A 21906-nucleotide genomic window follows, 5' to 3' on the forward strand; every position below is an offset into this window, starting at 1 on the left:
ACTATTGGTATTTATGTAATTTAATTTATTTACATTTTGGTAGTGAAATATATTAAAAAATTACCAAATTAGAATGAGTTTTCCTTGATTCGACAACCGGATGCAAAAATATATCAAGTGCTTCAAACCAAAATACTTTTGGTTTATACACATCGTTGGCACCTGATCCAGACTTTTTTGAATCCTCTACTTTTCTTTTTTCTTGGTGGTAGGCCGTACGTAAATTTTTTATTTTTATTGGAACATCAGATGGTCCAAAATTAGGTTCATTCATTTCTTCAGAAATCATTTTATATGCCTGGTTCCGTGCATCTTTGTTCTTATATTGGTTCAGTTTTACGTTCCATAGTACTTCATGATGGCGATACAAAGTAATTAATTTCAGTACATTTTCTTCGTTCAAACTATACTTTGATTTGGAAGTAGCCATTTCAGTGTTTAAAAATTAAATTATTTAACAAATAAACTTAAAACAAAATTCATAAAACACAATCACATCCACGTGGTTCACTAATCGTGTTTGAGAGTAAACTGGCATACAATTACCTAATTGCATTCAATTACTGTCCGACATGCCGGACTGCATGCAAGTTTGAGCATGCAAGAACTTGCATGCGTATTATCAACGTTCACATTTGTTCAATTTTGTTCTTGCACGAGTAAAAATAAGCATGCGGGAAAAAGCATGCCAGAAATTGCAATAGTGTGAACCCGGCATTAAAGGAAAGATAAGCATGATGTTCTCACTCGTCCGGCGAGTGACCGTACAAACGAAAACAGTGTTGTCGCCGTCGTCGTACCGTGAATTTGCGATTACTTGCCGACGATATTTTTCATATTTCACGGCAGTGAATTTTGTTGTAATTCATTGACTCTCTCAATTTTTGTAAAAATGAACGACGAAAAACTTATTGAATTAGTGCGGAAATATCCCGTATTGTATGATTTATCTCATGCAAAGTACATGGACACAGATTACAAGAATACTATTTGGAGTAAAATAGCAGAAGAAATGGAAACAACTGGTAAGAAATACATTATTTATTTATATAAATATTATATTATGTACACATTATATCATGTTTAAATACATATTATATTATAAGAAATAGGTACATCAAATACATTATCAATTATGTTATTATTATTAATAATAAATATAAAATATAGAATATGGTCTTAATTATAAACTTATAACTTATAAGTTATAACATATTTTTATAATAATACGAGTAATATTTTTAAATCGTCCTTTTATTTCATACATTATTTTCTTAAATTTAATTATTTTATATCCAAGGTAGAGACCCAACCTCAGAATTAAAGTATTCAGTGAATACTTCCCTAACACGAAATGCGTCTGTCGTTGCGTTCCCTCCTTGAAAATTTAAATGTTGTAGCGTATGACCGTTACTTCTATCAGCTTGTTGATTTACGTAATTGTACGTATACGAATCGTATTTTTTAATGAAATTATGTAGTAAACAAGTGGCCAAAATTATGTAGTCTACATGTTTTGGAAATGCCTGAATTCGTCTATTGTAGAGTCTAAATTTTTGCGTAAGTATACCGAATGTATTTTCTGATGTCCTCCTGGCACGACTCAAAAGGTAATTGAAGTTGCGCTTTCGGTCATCTAATTTGTCCCCTGGATAAGGTCGCATCAAGTAAGGTTTTAGAGGAAATGCCTCATCACCTACAATTACATATGGGACTTGTGTATCTGTGTTGGGTATGGTCAAATTAGCTGGAATATTCAATGATCCACGATGAAGTGCTTTACCTAAATTTGAATTAGCAAAAACACCTCCATCACTACTCTTGCCATATGCCCCTACATTAACAGCAATAAAATTACAGTGAGCATCCAGAAGAGCCAACAAAACTATAGAGAATGTCTTTTTATAATTAAAAAACATTGATCCTGTATTTGGAGGTGCTTGAATGGTAACGTGTTTTCCATCCAGAGCCCCGATACATCCCGGAAAATTCCACATACGAAAAAAATCATTAGCTATGTTCTCCCACATTTCTTCAGTTGGTGTAGGCATCAACTCGTCCATAAGATTTTCAGTAATTATTTGACAGGTTTCTCGAACGATCTTGTAAACTGTACTATGCAGAGGCGGCTTGTAAGCAACTTCTACCGGGGCGGCGCCCCGGTAAAAAAAATTTGGTTTGGGTGGGTGGGTGGGTCAGTGGGTTAGTGCTCAGTAGTTTGGTAAAATGAAACTCAAGAGAATTCAATAGTAATAAATGTTTTATACAAATATTTAGAAACTAAAGGTACATTATAACCTATTTTAAATCAATGCCAATGTAATAGGTACTATCTAGGTACATAATAAATTTCATTAGATTAAAATATTATAAGTTATAACCAAAATAATAGGACAACGTATAGTTGGGATAAGTCGGATAAGCACAAAATAATACATATTATTATCAGGCACGAATTTAAAAAAAAAATGCCTCCAGATCCGGGGAAAACATAACACGAAATTATTCAGTTGGCGCCATTATCTTCTGAAGATTTAAAATGAATAAAATAAGCTGCGCTCCCGAAAATCAGTTTTATTGAGAATGGGTACATCATTTTGTTCTAAAAACTGGTTAACAGAAGTTTTTGGAAAAGTTCATTAATAAAAAAAACTTGAAAAATCATTTAAATGTGAAAAATTATCTAGCGATGGCCGGTGGGACAGTAATAAAACTACTTAAATTTATAATCTTGTAAATTGCATATTATATTATTATCTTATTAATCAGTAATCACTCGTTAATCGTTATCGACGTTATCGTACGCACGACGTACCCCAACTTCACGCAATGACATATGGATTATCATTATCATTGCTCTCTTTCGAGGAAAAAGTTATTTATAAGTATGTAGTTATTAAATATTGAATTATATCATACATTTACGAAATTAACGTAACAACCTTTCTACGTATTTCTTTAACAATATTATTATTACAAAATAAATATGATATTAGCGATTAGCACTAGCGTTGCATTTTATTAAACATAAAAGTTTCCCAATACTTCTATAAAAATAGATTATAGATTGTCCAATGAAAAATTAAATTTATTTATACCATATCTACATTATTTGCTGTTATCTAAAATTTGAAAAATAATAATTATATACCTTATATATTATTATATAAGTATTAAGTATTAACTAGTTAGTGTCACTGCTGTCTGGCGTCTGCCACTACCCGCGAGTCACGACGAGTAACGCGTGTATTAAAACTTTTTATTTTAATTTATTATTGAATTTTGTGGCTTTGTGTTTCTATTTGGTGTTCTTTTTTCACTCCTAATGTCTTCGTTGTGCGACAGCGAATTTTGTGTGTGTGGAAAAAAAAGACACACAATGAATACAACAAATTGGACACGTCATTTAAATGCATGTAAAATTAAGAAAGCAAATCAGTGTAGTCCAAGTATAGCTTCTTTCTTTACTTCAAGTCATACTAAAAAACATGAATTAGAATATAATTCTAAAGACAAATCTGTTAAGAAAAATAAAAAACTACTTCAAGTATTGATAAGTGTATTCATATTTTTATAACATATTATTGAATGTATAAAAATAGTTTCATTTTCAGATCCTGAATTAAAATTGCTTCATAAAAATGAAACACTTGTATCGCATTCCTCATCAATGTTTATACCATCAAAAGACAAAACAAGGTATAGTTAAATATTTTATAATAACATTTTCCCATCGCCCATTACACAAAATATAAATAAATAAATTATACATGTAGCGCTAGGGTCTATAAATGATAAACAAAAATCAAAATTATAAAATCTAGATTTGAACAAAAGTTATTCTAAAAGTCAGTTCTATCTGTTACACCCTGTTTATTAATTACACTTTTTTTTAAATTGTAGTTGTTCAAATGAAAATAATCCACAAGACATAGAGAGTTTGGCTGGTTTGGATGTTGCCAAAACTGATGGTATTTTACTGTCTGAATCACAACATAATATTACCAATCCAAGTTTGTTTGTAGATTCTAAAAGGTCAATTTAAATATTATCTATAAATTAAAATAATAACATTTTTTAAATGGTTTTAATATTTATTCTTTATTCATTAGTCTGGAAAATAAAAATAATGCCATTACCAACAAATATATGATGTCACCTCCATCTCCACCAACCTCAATCAATAACTTCATACTATCAGAAGTCACTGCAAGGTAAAATTTAATACTTATTTTTTAAAAATAATAACCAAATAGGATTTTTAATATTTTTAAATTTTATTTTACCCATATTTAAATATAATATACAACTGAGGTAACAAATTAACAATTTTCCCCTTAGAACATTGCACTATTGAAAGTGAAAATTAATAAAATTATAAAACGTAATGTAACATGTATATTTATAGTATTATTTTAATTCATTTTTTTATTATTGTAGTTCAAATACAATTAATCTACAGAACTTAGAGAGTTTGGATGCTTATGAAGTTTTTAAAGCTGATGGTCTTTCATTGACAGAATCACAACATATTAATGATCCATATTTGTATATAAATGTTAAAATCTCATCAGCTCTTCTACAAATGCTAACCAATCTTGGCCCTTTACAACCAGTCAGTAAAGATTTGCCAGGAGGAGAATTTCCTAAATCTTCTTTAAGTGGTACTAAACGGTCATTTTCAGAAGTTTATTATAAAAAAGAAACTAACAATGATACACACAGTAGAAATTGGCTTGCATATTCTCTAATAGTAGACCGTGTTTATTGCTGGACTTGTCGCTTATATGGTACTTCTAAAGCTCAGAATAATATATTTTCTACGACCGGATGTAATGATTGGAAACATTTATCTACTCGTTTAAAGGATCACGAATCTTGTAAAGTCCATTTAGAGTCAGAAATTAGTAGAGCAATGTATGTCAGTCAAAATCGAATAGATTTATCACTAATTAGATCTGGAAATACTCAAGTATCCAAGAATCGTGAAATTATAAGAGTACTTATGGATATTATTTTGTATCTTTCAAAATACGATTCAGCATTTCGTGGCCACAATGAAAAAATGTTAAAAAATGATTCTATCAATCAAGGAAAGTTTATAGGCCTTACTAAACATTTATCTAACTATCATCCAATATTATTAGCTCATCTAGAAAACATGAATAATACTGATAAAAAAAAAGACTCACTTTTATGTCAAAAGATTCTCAAAATGCTATGTTAGAAGCTTTAGCGGAAACTCTTCGTTACAAAATCTTACAAACAGTCAAGAATGCTGGTATGTTTTCTGTCATAATTGATACTACAACAGATAATGCAAAGATTGATCAATTGGCATTTGTTATACGATATTGTTCTGACGATGGTGAAGTTTTTGAGCGTTTAGTTGGTATCGATGAAGTAAATGATTCTTCTGGAAAAGGGATGTTTGATGTATTTTGTGAATTATGTGAACGCTATGGATTAAACTGGAGGAAACAACTCATTGGCCAGGCATATGATGGAGCTTCCAATATGCAAAGTGAGTTAAAAGGCCTTAGAGGTTATATACAAGCTCAAAATCCATGTGCTTTACATGTTTGGTGTTTTGCACATTGTTTAAATTTAGCAGTGGTTGATGCATGTACTGCAAATGAAAAAGTAACAAACTTTTTTGGAACTATACAAACATTAGTTACCTTCCTGGGTTCTAGAAAAAGAACACATTTATACGTACAGAGCCAAAAGGAATTATATCCACCTTCTCAGCGTGTAAGGCGTCTTAAACACTTTTCTGAGACCCGTTGGACATACCATGACCGGGCGATTGAAGCAGTTCATGTAACTTATGGAGCTATTTTAAAAACACTTGAGACATTAAGTAATCAAAAATCAAATGAAACTGATATGAAGTCAAAAACATTGGCAAAAGGTCTACTAAAATCATTAAATTCATTTGAGTTTATAGTAATTATGTTTATGATGAAGAAAATATTTAATTCTACCACACCTTTATCAAATTATTTGCAGTCCTCCAAGTTAGATTTTGTCGAAGCAATGAAACTTGTTAAAGCAACTAGAAATGAATTATTCCATTTAAGAAATTTAGGAAGAGAACAACTCCTTGAATGTTTTATTAATGAAGCAAAAACTTTCTGTGAGAAATTTGAATTAAATGAAAGAAATTGGATATGGAAACGTGTTAGTTTAAAAAAAAAATGGATGGCGAATTGTCAAATGATGAAAGATCAAATTCAACCGAAGACAATTTTGTAAGTGAAGTTTATAATATTACACTTGATAAAAAAATCATGATGATTGATAAACGGTATTCTAACGCTGAACATATTCTAAAAAGTTTGACATTTTTTTCTCCTGACAAATTTGGCGAAGAATACCCTAAGGATATTTTTAAAAAAATAACACAATGGTTAACCGCAGTGAATGAAGAAAATTTAAGTGTAGAATTTGAAATATTTAAAAACTATTTTGATGAGCTAAATACAAAAAATGTTGATTTAAATATATCCAAATTGTTTATAAGTTCCCAAGATACAGAAGACACAGAAAATAGTGATGAAGATATTCAAACAGAAAGTATCGAAAAAATCAAAAAGTCAGATTTTAAAATGGTACAAATCTTAAAACTGTTATGCAAGTTTAATCTGGAATCAGCATTTCCAAACTTATATACAGTGTATAAAGCAATATGTACACTTCCTTCGACTTCAGCTACAGCCGAAAGAACGTTCTCAAAACTCAAGTTAATAAAAACTAAACATAGGTCGTCAATGGCTTGACCATTTAATGGTATTATCATGTTCACCAGATATAGATATAAATAAAGAAAAGGCTATTGATAGGTTTGCAATGAAATCCAAATTATTGCAAACAGAACTGTTGTATCAGTAATAATTGTATAGTTATTAATGTTATTTTTTTATTAATTTTTTATAATATAATCCGTAGAATATAGTATAATTTATAATAATGTATATTTTTCTTGGATATATTTTTTATGTTTTATATTCATGTATTTAGTTCTGTGGAGTAATGCAGACATGGTGAACATAATATCTCTTAATCTGTGAAAATAAACCTGTTGATAGTTTTATAAAAGTACTATTTACTTAATAGTTAATATGTAGTTGTTTATTATGATACTGTAATGGCGATATCCATCATAATATTTCATAATTGATAAGTTATAACCATGACTATTTTCATAAATTGTTTGGTTTATTTACTTTAGATATACATAATGAATAATTATTTAAACATTTAGATTGTAATTTGTAGTTTTAAAATAGAAAAAAAAATGAATATTATTATGTTAAATATACATAATTTGTTCATTCATTAAAACTTATGAAATTTATAAGCAATATTGAATATTTGAAAAGTATGTTTCACTAAAATCATATTTATAATTTTACTTAGGTTGGTTTTAAATAATAATAATATGTTAAACCTAACAAATAAAAACTGTAATACTAATATTTAAAAATTATAACTAATGACAAATGTATACTATACAAAACATTAAGATTTAAGTTGTTAACATATTAATTATAACATTTATTTTGAATTAATTTATACCTATTTATTATAGATTTATATATTTTTCCTAGGACTAAAATAACAAGCAGGTACAACAACATTTTCAATTTTTTTTAAACTTTTAAGCTTAACCCTGCTTTTTGTAGGTATATTTTGGTTAAATAAATTAAAATTTAATATACCAGTAAATTTAAGAATTAAGAACATATTTATTGATACATAATTAACGTTTAAGCAGTTCTTATTTAAATCAAACGAAACAAAAACAATTTTTTTAGAGTAGGACAGGGGTAGGTGGGTGGTTTCAATTTATCTGCCCCGGTAAGATGTAATTGTTCAAACCGCCTCTGGTACTATGCCCCATGCGATAGCTAAACGAAATTGTTTTAAGCGAATCACCCGTGGCCAAATATCTATAAAAATGAATAATGGACTGGTTTTACAAATTTGTGTAACTACTATTTTAATTTTATAAATATTTAATTGTTTATTATTATAATTATATTATGTATATGATAATGAGTTTTTTTTTAGCAATAGTTATCATTTTAAATTTTGTAACATGCTTTAAGAATACAAGTGTGTCCCACGGGGATCTGACAAATGAAATAACTTTTGTTCTAATCAATATTTTTTAAAAATTTCTTTTAAATATAATTCATAGACACTTGCGCTACATTTTTTGGTTCCTTTTTTTTTTTTTTTTTAATACTGAAAATAAAAAACTTAAAAATTGATAAAATTTTGTTTCGAAATATTCAATATAACCAATTTGTAAATCTGATTTTTAGAAAAATTTATATGGTAAAAACACTTATTTAAGTCGAAAGGCTGATTTTTTACAATTTTTTTAAATATCAATATTTTCGTTAAATAAATTACGATCTCGTATTAAAAAATAAAAAATGTATTCTAAAAATGTAGCACAAGTGTCTATGAATTATATTTAAAAGAATTGTTTAAAAAATATTGATTAGAACAAAAGTTATTTCATTTGTCAGATCTCCGTGGGACACTGCGTATATGTAAGGTACATAATATTATATGTTAAGTGAATAAATTTAACGCATATAAATGTTTTATATGTAGCATTACATTTTTGTCTATTTCAGTGCCTTCGGCTAAAAGTAGGTGGGGAAATATAAGAGACAACTTCAGAAAATCGGTGAAGAAAAATAAAACTGTGAGTGGTCAAAAGGCGAAAATAATAAAGCAGTACAAATATGCACAGCAGTTGAGTTTTATAACGAAATTCTTTGATGAGAGGGACACAATGTCAAACATTGATGACAAAGTCGCAAATGAATATATTAATATTGATGATGACGTTAATGAACCTAACGAAAATGAAGAATACTCTCGAAACTGTACCACAGAAGAAGCTGATAATCCTGTGATTGTAGAGTCACAAAATAGTTGTCCTTTGCCAAGTTTAAATCAATCAGGTTCCTCTCAATTTTCAACACCACGAAAGAAAAAAAAATACTCGGTACCAGACGCTCCTCCTTCAAAGACAGCCGCTGCTACTGTTATGGAGTACCTGGTAAAAAAAAATGAAAGTATGGTACCATTGGAACCAAAACATCCTGTTGACGCTTTTTTATCCGGAATAGCTCCAGTTTTGAAAAAATTAACCCCACGCTACTGGCATTACGCTAAATCTGATATTTTTGCTGCCGTTCAAAACTACGAGTTTAAAATGATTATGGACCAAGAACAATTTGCGCAGCCATCTCCTATTTCAACGTATTCTACTTCATCATACTCTGAACAGTCCTCCCCTGCAGCCGATCATCCTACTCCAACAACTTCTTCTTTCACTAATTCATTAAGTGATCGAAACCAAGACTTTACAGTATATTTTCAAAAATATTGAGTTGAAAGAACGTGAAAGAATTGAACATTTTTAAAAATTATTTAATAAAAATTAATGTTGTTAGCTTTAAATTTTTATTTTGTGTATTAAAAATAAATCAGTTTGTATTGTATTAAATAATATTTATATCTGTAATTACCTTAAACAAACTGCGAGCCGTTCTTTTGGTGTAATAGCTTTTCTCCAGTGTGTGTCTTGTTTTTTTAGATGAATTTCTAATTTGCTTAACAGTAAGTTGAATGAATTTTCCGACATTCTAAAGTATTCAAAAAACTTTGTTCCATCATCCATCAATTCCTTATATAGAGTAGAAAATTCCCCTTCTGTTGGCCTTTTCTTCCATGCCTGATGTACCCATATCCGTTTTTTTTTTACTACTTCTTCTTCCTCCTCTTCGTCCAAAATCAAAGCAATCATCAAAAGTTCATTTTCCGAAAACAAAGTCATCGTGGCAGATGATGCACACTACTCAATGACGGATGAATCACTGACCAATGTGAATAGAAATCACGGCCGGTAGAATCCCGGAACGGGTACGGCACGGTCACGGCACTGTCACGTCACTGCTGTGTGTAAATAGACCTTTATAGTGTATATTACCATATTGGGCTATTGCAAAGCATTTGAATTCTAATTAATTATTTTGTTACGTAAGATACGTTACGATAATAACGTAAGGACAATTTATTATTTACATTATTTACATTTTATTTTTTAATTATTTATAATACCTGTATAACTTTACCACAATTTGTCGTAGCCTTGTCGCGCTCATATTAAGTTGATACACGGAAAAAAATATTTGAATAGTCTTTAACAAAATAGCATTGTAAAATAATTTATTGTTGTAATAACTATAAAATAATAATTATAACAATAAATTCAGTTGACATTAGAAAATTGTGTTTCAATAGTCACAAGAATAATATTGTTAAATGTTGTTTTGATAACGTAACACAATTAATAATTAAGATAGCAGATGAATTGTAATGGCTACAAAATAGAAGAAATAATTAAACATTTCGACAAACCAAAAGAAACTGTTCAATAATTCCAACGCTACATTACATTAAATCAACGTATACAATTTGTATAAATAACAATATATTTCAGTGGCGCAACCAGGATTTATTCAAGGGGGGGGGGGTCCAGGAAAATTTTTTATTTATTATATATTGTTTTTCTGTTCTCTTCCTGAGTATATACTATATACATTATAAATACATTTCATTGCTTGATAAATACAATTATATTATTCAATACACATATTATTTACATTTTTAAATTTATATTTACAATGAAAAAATAATTATTATTATTATGCCAATTAAATTATGGTAAAGTCATTATTTATTATTATTATCTATAGTGTAAAATCTAAGCGCCGGTTTTCTTCAGATAATATATTTATAACTTCTTCCACTGTTACTGGGACTTCTCGGTGAATATTAAGATTAGCCAAACCATTCAACCTATTTTCAGAAGTAGTGTTCCTCAAATAGTTTTTAATTCTCTTGAGAGATGAGAATGTTCGTTCCGCTTCACACGATGTAACAGGTAGAACAACGAGGATGTGCAATAAGGTATATACATTTTTATAAAAATCCGGATTACATTTTGATAGTGCGTCTAATGCACTCGTGGGTTTAATATTATTTTCTCTTAAAAACCTATGCCATAAATTAATTTCTATAACTACTTTATCATAGCATTCGGTATCATTTTGATAAAAATGTACAAGTTGATGAAGATCAGTTTTAATATTATAATCAATTAACGCTTGAAACCCAGATATTATTTCTCTGTGATTATTAAATCGGTCGTTTAACTGTTCAATAATAGACTCAATGAATGGAATAAAAATGCTTACTCTATAATATTCTTCAGGTGTGTTCATCATTATATTGCATCGGTGTTTTTGTCTTTTGGCAAGTCTTGGAATTTTAATTTCTATATCCATTTCTTTTGATTGTGTTACAATTATTTTGAATAAATCACTGAAGACAGTTTCAGCATTTTCTCGAATAGTCATTAACTCTTTTATTATAATATTAATATGGTTAATGGCTTCGCATAAATCAATATTTTGCTTCTGTAAGTAAATACTAAGAGGCTTGGTATATTTGAACATTTTATTAATTATAGCCAGACTAATATGAAATTCAGAAGCCTGTAAAGCTAAAAGTAGTTGATTAGCTTTCGTGGCCGTATCTTTATCGGACCACGTGATCATTTCTTCTAAGCTACTCAAAATAACAGGTAAAAAATCATAAAATATTTCCACCGAATTATGGCGTTCCACCCATCGAGTTGGACAAAGGCGTTTCAGTTTTAGTTTTTTTGATTGACACCCATTATCTTTCAACTTTTCTTCTTCTTTAAATAAATTCAATTTTTCACTGAAAACTATTTGTCTTTTTGGAGTGTTTAAAAATAAATATCCACTTTCAATTGTACCCATGGTATTTCTTATTTCAGGTATATTACAAGAATAAGATATTGATAGGTTTAAGTTGTGAGAACTGCAGTGTATATAAAGAGCTGTAGGATATTCTTTTTTAACCAGTGCGGCAACGCCATTCATTTTACCACTCATAACAGCAGCGCCGTCGTATCCCTGGCCCCGCAAATTATTTACTTCAATATTCATATTTTTTAATTCTTCCACTATAGTATTTGCTAAATTCCTACCATTAACTTCATAAATAGGTACAAATTTTAAGAAGTCTTCGTGCATTTTCCCATCATCAGAATCATAATACCTGGCACACAAAGATAATTGTTCAATACCGGAGATATCGGCAGTTTCGTCGGCAATAATAGAAAAATACTTACAATCATTGATTTTTTTAGCTACTTTTTGTGTAATTATTTTAAAACAAGCATCGACTATCTGGTTCTGTATCTTCCAACTTATGTACTGCGCGTTTTTTTTACAATTTTCCCGCAATAAAACATGAGTATTATCTCCCGAAACTTGAGTTGCATTTAAATAAAATCGAAGTAAAGCACGAAAATTGCCATCATTTTCACTTGGTTCAGTTAATTTTAATGGACCACAATCCTGGTGGCCTCTTAAGGCAATTCCCTGACGACCACAGAGTATAACTGATCGAATTACAGGGCTAATAATTTTCCTATTATCGTCTTTTTGTTTTTTTGCTACCTTATTAATTTGGTCATACACAGAAGACTCTTCCCCTGAAATTACCGCAGACAAATGTTGAAAATTTAAAACACAATTAATATGATAATTATTAGCTTCGTGCGATTTAAGCTTTTCAATTGCGTGTTTCCAATTTTTTAATGGTTGAGTGCAAAGCTGCCCAAGCGATTGGTCTCCTTTCCCACCTTGTTTGACGCAAAACAATACACAATATTTGCAATAAATGCCATCATCTAAACCACTATATGCAATCCAACTCCATTTATCAAACCACGACATTTGAAATTTTAAATTTTTACTACCATAAAGCGTAATAGGAAAATCATAATTTTTACCTGGCGTCCAAATTGTATTTAATGCTTCCGTTTTTTCGGTTTTCGTCAATAGTTTATCAATATATAGTTTTATATCAAATATACTATAATTTTTAGGCACCGGAGTACTCAAAATAACATTTTGTTCGTCTTTGTCCGGAACTTGTGTTAAATTTGAAACCGAAACATCTCTATTATTTGTTACATTAGAACTATTACTTACACACCTCACTTTTGATACAAAATAGTCATTTATACTTCGTTTCATGGCTGAATTAATATAATATTTTTAACGTTTACTTGAAATACGAATATAGAAAATTATAAGCACAAATATCCACTGTACACACAACATTTATGGAAAAAAATTATAATTTTTTTTTTTTTTTGCAATGTACGTATATTGTAGTAACAAATATCGCAGACTGTACAGACTATACATCACTATACTCAACACCGCCCGTTTTATCGCTGATATTTATATATTATTGGTCAGTCAGTAAAACTCATAGAAAAACCACGGATTAAGATATACGACATACGTATCACGTTATATGATGTACATATATTTTATCTTACACTGATTGCAACTATATACGTATATTATGATATAATAGGTTATTGACAATCGTTGATTTTATCTATACATCAGATTCTTTGTGTTATTAACAATATACCAGCTCTAATAATAATTATAATCAATACATTTTGATGAAAACTTCTGGGTAACTTTAAAAATATGAAATAAAAATAAATACTATGGCATGAGCCAAGGGGGGGTCCGGACCCGGGGTCCACCCCCCTGGGTTCGCCACTGATATATTTCAGTATCGATAGCAATGTGTTTGTAATAATTAATACCAAACGTTTGGTTGATTTTGCTGAACAGTGAATAGTTTTTCTACTAGTAGATAGTAGATACTGCTAATGTTTGATTGAAATAACGTTTCAATTTGATAAAAATAGCCATTATGTTTGGAATAAAACCCAGACGTTTGACTGATATGACAGATTATTCTTGTAAGTATCACGATAATACGATATCGAATATCGAGACGCCGTCCCGCGTCCACATGAGACTATTTTATTAACTTTACTGTTAATGTATAATGTGCTATTCACTTTACGATCGCCATTTTAGCTCTTTATTAAAACGTGTACGCAGTTATTCTGTTTTTATTTATTGTTAACCTTATATACACACGTGTGTTGCATATATATTATTTTTATTAATAACTAATAAAATACCTACGAGAATCTTGCATAAGACATGGCTGATGATGATGTGTCAGATATGTTGAAAGCTTGGGGCCTAGAATCTTATACAGACGTATTTAAAGGTAATATATTCATTGAGTTTAATATTTGAGTGCTGTTGCTTAATGCTTACTATTTTTTTCTTTTGTATCGGTGTTAACGTACCTATTAATATTTAATAATTTTTACCTAATTAATAATTATTAGAACACGGAATAGATATATCATGCTTTGCGCTTTTAACTGATGACATGTTGAGAGAAATTATGCCTATGATTGGCGACAGGGCAAAGTTTAAAGTTAATTTGGAAGAGTGGCGTAAAGTTATTGCTCTTGCTAATAATCAACCACAGTTTATGGTATTGACTAATTTATCATAACTACCGAGGCATAGGTAGTATGTCTTATTAAAATGTATCATTATTAAGGATTTGAATGATTCTTCCCATTTCACAATCGAAATTCCATCACTAGTATCGGTCACTTCATTGACAGCAGCAGATTCAGAAGTCTCAAGTTTATTTGATAATCAACAGTATTATTCATCTGATGATATTCAACATTCTCAAGGATCTAGTCAATCCGATACTACGGATTCAATTAATTTAACTGAAGTGACACAAACAAAGGTAATTTTTTTTAAATTTAAAATATTTAATTTTCATTGTAAGATTAAATAAATATACTATCATTGAGATTTCAATCATCATGTTTTATTTAGTACCTACTACGAAAAAATAATCCAGAAAAAAATAACCCCATAGACAAATTGTATCATCTGGTATATATTTTATTATAATGTTGTTAGTATAAATGTTTTTTATTAATAGTTATAAATAATATTATGTTATGATTATACCTTTATTGTTTTTTAAAAATATATACTCATAATTAAATATTTTGAATATGTTACCTATATTTTTTATATTATGGATTACCTACTCATAATTTTTTATTATAGGTTTTTTACTTGGTTATTTTTTCACTGGTTGCTTTTTGGGGTTTAAATGTCTGGTGTTTTTTCCCGGGGTTACTTATAAGAGGAATTTTTGTTTTTGATTTTTAGGATTATGATTTGTTAAATTACTTGAAAAGCACCACTGAAGGTAAGGCTTTATTAGCAACTTATAATGCTGATGGTTTGTTAGACAATAGTGGACGAAGAAAAATTTGTAATCTAATTGTCAGAAGAGAGTTTCAAGAAGATCCTCAAAAATCTGTCAAAACACAAAGATTACTTTTTTTAGCTCAAGAGATAACAAAAGTTTTCCCTAAAGAACATTTAAGTACCTATTTCATACCCTACATGAACTATGGTAAATACTTATTACATATTAACATGTAATTTAAACATTAAAGTAAATCTGTCATTATATTTCCTTTATTACAGGTCCATCAATAAAAAAAGCAGCAAAAGGTAAACTCCTTGACTGCTTCAACAACAAAAGAAGAGAATACAAAAAGGCTGGGCTCATTTCTTCGACCAGTCGTTCCCCTTCTTTTGAAAATTCTTCGGCTTCACTTTTGTTGAATCAGACTACATCAGAAACTGGTTAGTTTATAACTATAATCCATGTCTAATGATTACTTAAGTCATCTTTGAAATTAAATTTGAAGTACTATTTTTGGGACACTTATTATGTTTGTATTTATTTATTTATTAATTTATTAGGTAATTAATTCATTTACCAACAAAAAATTGTACAAACATGCATTATTACATGTTTTGTCTACTCACTAAAGCCCGTGGTTGTGGTGTAAGTAGGGTTCAGATATGACATAAAAACTATAACATTACATAAATATAGTTAAAACTTAATCAACAATAATTTTTAGTCAAATTATGTAATATAACCTATACTTAAATAAAAATATTACTAAATAACAAAATCTTTGAATTTAACTTTATAAATTTAACGTTTAAAACATTTAAAATAGTTAATATCATAAATAGATAAACTCATTTTAAACCATATACCTACACATTTTAAGAAAACAAGTAATGCATAAAAGTTATATAATATGTAACTCAGTTCTCAGGTCTCATTGAAGAGGTTACAATTCAAATTGAACTATTATATCTAGTAGCATAATAGTGCGAAGAGTAATTAATTAATTCCTTATAATTAAACATAAATATACATACATTTTTACTATACAAGACATCCAAATCAGATAGACAATATTCATTAAAAATATTACTTGGGTATCAACTTGGTTTGAAAAATATAAATCTTTAAAGAGAATTCATATTAACCTTAAATTTATTTATATTTTTATTATAAGAACTTCCCCAAAATAGTATTTCATAAATTATGACGGATGAACCAAACTTACAAAATTTACAAAATACCTAAATATTTAACCTACCTAACTCTACTTACTATAACCTAACTACTTTGTTTTTTAAATAATATTTTGTTATTAAATTGAATTTACTCCTAATTTTAATTATAGAAAATGTCGATGAACAAATACAATGGTTCAATAATTCATGTGACCCTTGGAATTTGGTGCAGAAATATTGGGAAATCACTAGAACTAAACGTTTAAAAGATATACTCAGTTTAAATTCTAAAGCTGCTACTCTACCTTCTGATTACATGAAAAGTTTTCCAGCTTTAAAAAACCCATCTGGCTATATTCTTGTAAGTATCTTAACTTAATATTACAGTGAAACCTCTATTAATGGACACCTCTCAATAGTGGACCCTTCCCAATAGTGGACACTTCTAAATTCCCCGGCAAAAATATATGCGCATAATAGGAGTTATAACCTCTTAGTAGTGGACACTCTTACTAGTGGACGTGGACACAATAAACTGGTACCAAATTAAAAATTACCTCTCATAAATGGACACAATAAATGTACATATCGAAAACGTTTAATAAAAACACTATATTTATCTGTTATATATTCGTTTATATTTAAAACCAAGGAAACAGAAAATCTAAGTGTTCGTGTTTTAGCAGAACGATTTTGCATAAGCAAGTCACAGGCAAATTTAAATATTTAATTATGTACATACATTTTTTGTTTTAATTTATCTAAAAATAATTTAATGAAAAATATAGGTGAATAACATTTTACAAGATGCGTGTAATTTGAAAAAATATTACGCTATTTTTTCGAGCACTTCCTGATAAAACATTGTGTTTAAAAAACGAAATTTGTCGTGGAGGTAAAATAGCTAAAGATCGCTTAACTGTTTTACTATGTGTAAATATGATCGGGGAATTTGAAACTCCGTTAATAATTGGAAAATCACTAAAACCACGTTGTTTCAAAAGTGTAAATGTATCAACGTTAGGTGTTAATTGGAAAGCTAACCATAAGGCATGGATGAATCGAGATTTAATGACAGATTGGCTAATGTGTTTTAACAGAAAAATGGAGATGGACAATAGAAAAATTATTTTATTTCTAGAAAATTAATATTCCAATGTATATGTTCATATGTATACAGTGTACATATAGCCCATTTCCTATAGTGTCTCCCACTCTCCCTATAGTGGACATTTAGTAATTTTTTGAAAATGTCCACTAAGTAAAGGTTTTCTCAATAGTGGACAACTCTCTATAGTGGACAATTTTTAATTCCCCGTGGCTGTCCACTATATAGAGGTTTCACTGTATTATAAATTTCAATGACTTCTAATGAATTTTAAAATTGTAGTTAATAGAAGATTTTAACTCCATTTATCCAGAAAAAAAAGAAAACCTTTTTGAAAATTTCCCTGTGTGCAAAGACAAGATTCTTCAATTAGGACAAAAAATATCTAATACCCTCAAGGATCCTAGTTTAAAGTGTATTATAAAAGACTATCTAGATCTGTCAATAGGTAGTTTTTCTTTTTAAACTTAAACATATTTTGGTTTAACATATTTTTTAAAAATCATTATCATTTAATTTATTTTTAGAACCTGGAGAAACTTCATCTATAGCAGCGTTTATCATACTTCCATTGCTCTTCTTTCCTGTTACAACCAAGAGGAAAAAAGGAATACCTGCTTGGAGACCTTCAAAAATTGAGTCCAGAGATGGATTCATTACACATATAAAATCAAATTCGGAACTTATTGAGACAATTACAAGACGGAAACAAAAGTATAGTCAATTAGGTATTACTTTACAGCCTCTTATTATAATAGTAGGACCTAGTATTAATGAAATTTCTAAATATTTTGTACTTGTTAACGATACATATTATGTTTTAAACTCAATTTTAACTGCAGTAGATACTTGTTTCAACATTTTTCATGCTTTAAATTTACTTTATCCGGTAGAAAGTTTGCCCGTGTGGAGCTTTATCCAAAAAGGTTTTTATAAAATAAAAACAGCTTATGATTCAGAATATGTTTCTGTTAATTCTCTGCTCAGTGATCTGGACATTAATGTTATTTGATAACTTAAATTACTAACTTTTGAAACAATTACCTGCTTAATACATATAAACCTATTTAGCAGGTAGCAATTTTTTTTTTATATCATAATTTCAATATTTCAAACTGTTCAAACTAAAATTTAAATATAGATAAATATAAATAAGTATTCATACGCCAAGTTTATTGTTTATTCTATTGAAATATGCCTTTTTATTTTTTATGTATGGTAAATTTGCCAAATATCTCATTGTTATGTAAACATTTTCATATTAAGCATACCACTCATGATTTTTCTTCGTATAATTGTGCAGAATTAGGCTGCAGCAGATCTTTTCATTTAGAAAATTCTTTTAAAAAACATCTAGCTACACATACATTAAATGAATGTACATTAACTAAGAAAACTGTTTCAACTCATGATGTAACAGTTAAAAATTTATCAACAGAGAATATTAATGATAACACAATTTCTACAGATAAGTTTAATACAATTCCATATATACCAGAATCGAGCCCTAATAATAATTTCTCAACTGAAAACAGTATAAGAAAAGTAATTAGTTCCTTATATGCTAATCCTCAAATTCCTCGTAATGTAGTTCAAACAGTAGTTGAAGATATGACAGATATATTTCACAATTTACATCAAAATATAAAGGAAAAATCCAACCAATTACTTTTAAATGATACTATTTCTAATGAATCTTTTGATCATTTTAACAATATTTTAAATGAATTTGAACACCCTTTTAAAGACCTCAACACAGAGTACAAAATAATTAAATATTTTACTGAACTTGGGACATATCTTCCTCCTCGTGAATATGTCGTGGGTGAAAGACTAAATGAAACTAGAAAAAAAAACTCTTTTTCCTTGGTTCCAGTCCATTGCACAGCACAGTTTATTCCGATAAGAGATGTTTTAAAGAATTTTTTCCAAATTAAAAACTTGTTATCGGACACATTAGATTACATGAATGAATGTAAACTTAATGAAAAAATACTTTTAAATTTTTTACAAGGTAGTGTGTGGAAAGATAAAGAGAAATATCATGAATATATCCAATTTTTTTATTTTTTGATGATTATGAAATTGGCAACCCATTGGGTAGCCATTCTGGTATCCATAAGCTTGGAGCTGTGTACATATCTATTCCTTGTTTACCTCCTCACCATAAATCTTCTTTAAATACAATTTTTTTGGCATTGTTATTTCATTCATCAGATAGGCAAAAGTTTGGAAACAATGTTATATTTAAGCCACTTATTGATGAATTAAATTATTTAAGAAATACAGGCATTGAAATTGAAACAGATGATTTGAAAGTAAATTTAAAATTTGAATTAGGTGTTATAATTGGAGATAACCTTGGAATTCATGGTATCACCGGATTCGTTGAAAGTTTTTCTTCCAACCATCCATGTAGAGTATGCAATATTAGAAAAGAAGAATTGAGAAAACAGTGTTATGCTGATGATAATCTGTTAAGAACGGTAGAACAATACAATATTGATGTTAACAAAGGAGATGTTTCAAACAGTGGTATCAAAGAAAAATGTGTCTGGCATGATGTTTTAGGATTCAATGTATTAGATCAGGTTGGAGTTGATATTATGCACGATATACTAGAGGGTATAGGAAAATATGACTTGGCATTTTTAATTTCCTACTATGTCCATGACTTGAAAGTATTTTCATTACAAATACTTAATGAGAGAATAATGTGTTTTGATTATGGCCCAGACAAAGGAAATAAACCATCTGTATTATAAAATATACATATCGTTTTAACGTACACACACATTAATTAGCTCCGTGCTTACTTTTTGTTTTTACCGGTCATAATAGTCAGTTTTTTTTCATTCTTAAGTCCAAAAAACTATAAAAAGTTCGCGTACAGACTGGTGTCGGTGTTGAGTCAGTCTGTTTAATATATTTCCATTAAAGGCCGTTTTCCTTTTGTTCAAGAAGTGAAGGTAAATTTATATTTAATACATCTTATCGACGTTTGCTGCTCATTACAGCACAGTGCACGCGTATACACGATTGTATTATTACCCTCGTTATCTTCATTTAGTCCGCGGCACGTGACAAGGTCATCCTAATTACGTTATCGTTTATATTGGAATTAGACTATTTAGCTTTAACTGATTATTCAAGGCGTTTAATTACTACTGCTATTTGTCTTGCATCTCTTCTCATTTAAGGAGTTTTATCTGACACAAATTCTACTATGTCTACGGATAATCTTAATTCACCTGTAGTCTCTGACCAGCATATGTTGCTCAGATCTGCCAAGTCTTCAGTTCCGTCTTCAGTTCCGCCTTCACCCACCCCACTATCGTCTGAAGAATTTAATCGAGTAATTTCGGTCATGCGTAAAACTCAGGATGCTACTCTTGCTCAATGTAAGGCTCTATCCCTTTCATTCAATAATAAGTTTTGTGAACTTCAAACTAGTGTTGACTCACTAGCTTCACAAATTGTTGATGTAAGAGCAGACAATACCTCTCTTCGTAACGAACTTTCTTCTCTCAACAATAGGATCGGCGTCATTGAATCTGACGTGGGTAAATTGCCCTCCTCATCTGGGGACAATATTCCTCAGCTTCTTCAAGAACTATCAGAAAGAGAAAAATGTTCTTTTAATGCCATCGTCCACGGACTTATTGAATCTTCTGCTACTATACCAACTGTACGTTTATCTGATGACCTACAGCATCTGTCTGAGTCCATTCTACCACTTGCTATGTCTCTGCATGCAGATGTGAAGATGATCAGGTTGGGTCGCACTATTGGTAAGAACCCTCGCCCATTAAAAGTCATATTTTCATCAAAGAACACTTCCCAACAATTCATTAAGGACTTTTTAACCGGAATGCGCTCTCGTGCTGCTACCGACCCACCATTGTTGGTGTCTGTTGTTCGTGATCGTACTTTAATGGAACGTCAACAAGTACGTCAGGTTTATGCCGATTTGGAACAGCGTAGGAAGAACGGAGAAAATAATATAATGGTCAGACATTTCAACGGCGTTCCTTCCATTGTCCAGGCAAATAAGGATTTTCAATTAAACCATACTGCTCATCGTCATGTCACCCTTGCAAAAAACTAACCAGCTTAAACCACCCAGGGACCTGTGGTGACGTCAGTCAATCAACATCATATATCATCGATCCTCAAAGTTTTCAATTGGTACCCCTGGCTTCATGTTATCTTTGTAAATTATCTGTTAATACATCTACTGAATTTTTTGATTTTGTAAACCGCTTTAAAAATAATAATCATTTGAATTGTAATCTAAATAGTTTAAACATTTTCTACCAAAATGTCCGTGGGTTAAAAACTAAATTAAGTAATTTT

General features: G+C 29.5%; 4 protein-coding genes across 4 annotated transcripts; 2 read left to right on the plus strand and 2 right to left on the minus strand.

Annotated features, from left to right (window-relative positions):
- Positions 1-52: 52 nt before the first annotated feature.
- Positions 53-430, minus strand: LOC111035260. The gene has a single exon (XM_022316801.1). The coding sequence runs from the start codon at positions 428-430 to the stop codon at positions 53-55; it is 378 nt and encodes a 125-aa protein (XP_022172493.1).
- A 462-nt stretch (positions 431-892) lies between these two features.
- Positions 893-9418, plus strand: LOC111035268. The gene is made up of 2 exons (XM_022316813.1): positions 893-1025; positions 8655-9418. Exons 1-2 carry the CDS (start codon positions 893-895, stop codon positions 9416-9418), a joined length of 897 nt encoding a protein of 298 aa, XP_022172505.1.
- A 1363-nt stretch (positions 9419-10781) lies between these two features.
- LOC111035277 (52 kDa repressor of the inhibitor of the protein kinase-like) lies at positions 10782-13166 on the minus strand. The gene is made up of 2 exons (XM_022316824.1): positions 12340-13166; positions 10782-12180 (listed from the first exon to the last, which is right to left on the minus strand). The coding sequence occupies exons 1-2, from the start codon at positions 13164-13166 to the stop codon at positions 10782-10784; spliced, it is 2226 nt and encodes a 741-aa protein (XP_022172516.1).
- A 4098-nt stretch (positions 13167-17264) lies between these two features.
- On the plus strand, positions 17265-17808 carry LOC111035292 (tigger transposable element-derived protein 6-like; the record flags this gene model as incomplete). The annotated part of the gene is made up of 1 exon (XM_022316849.1): positions 17265-17808. A coding segment is annotated over one exon (327 nt), but the record flags the coding sequence as incomplete, so codon positions are not given.
- Between the last annotated feature and the right edge of the window lie 4098 nt (positions 17809-21906).

Source organism: Myzus persicae, unplaced genomic scaffold, assembly GCF_001856785.1.
Source record: "Myzus persicae strain clone G006 unplaced genomic scaffold, MPER_G0061.0, whole genome shotgun sequence".
NCBI classification, from domain to species: Eukaryota; Metazoa; Arthropoda; class Insecta; order Hemiptera; family Aphididae; genus Myzus; species Myzus persicae.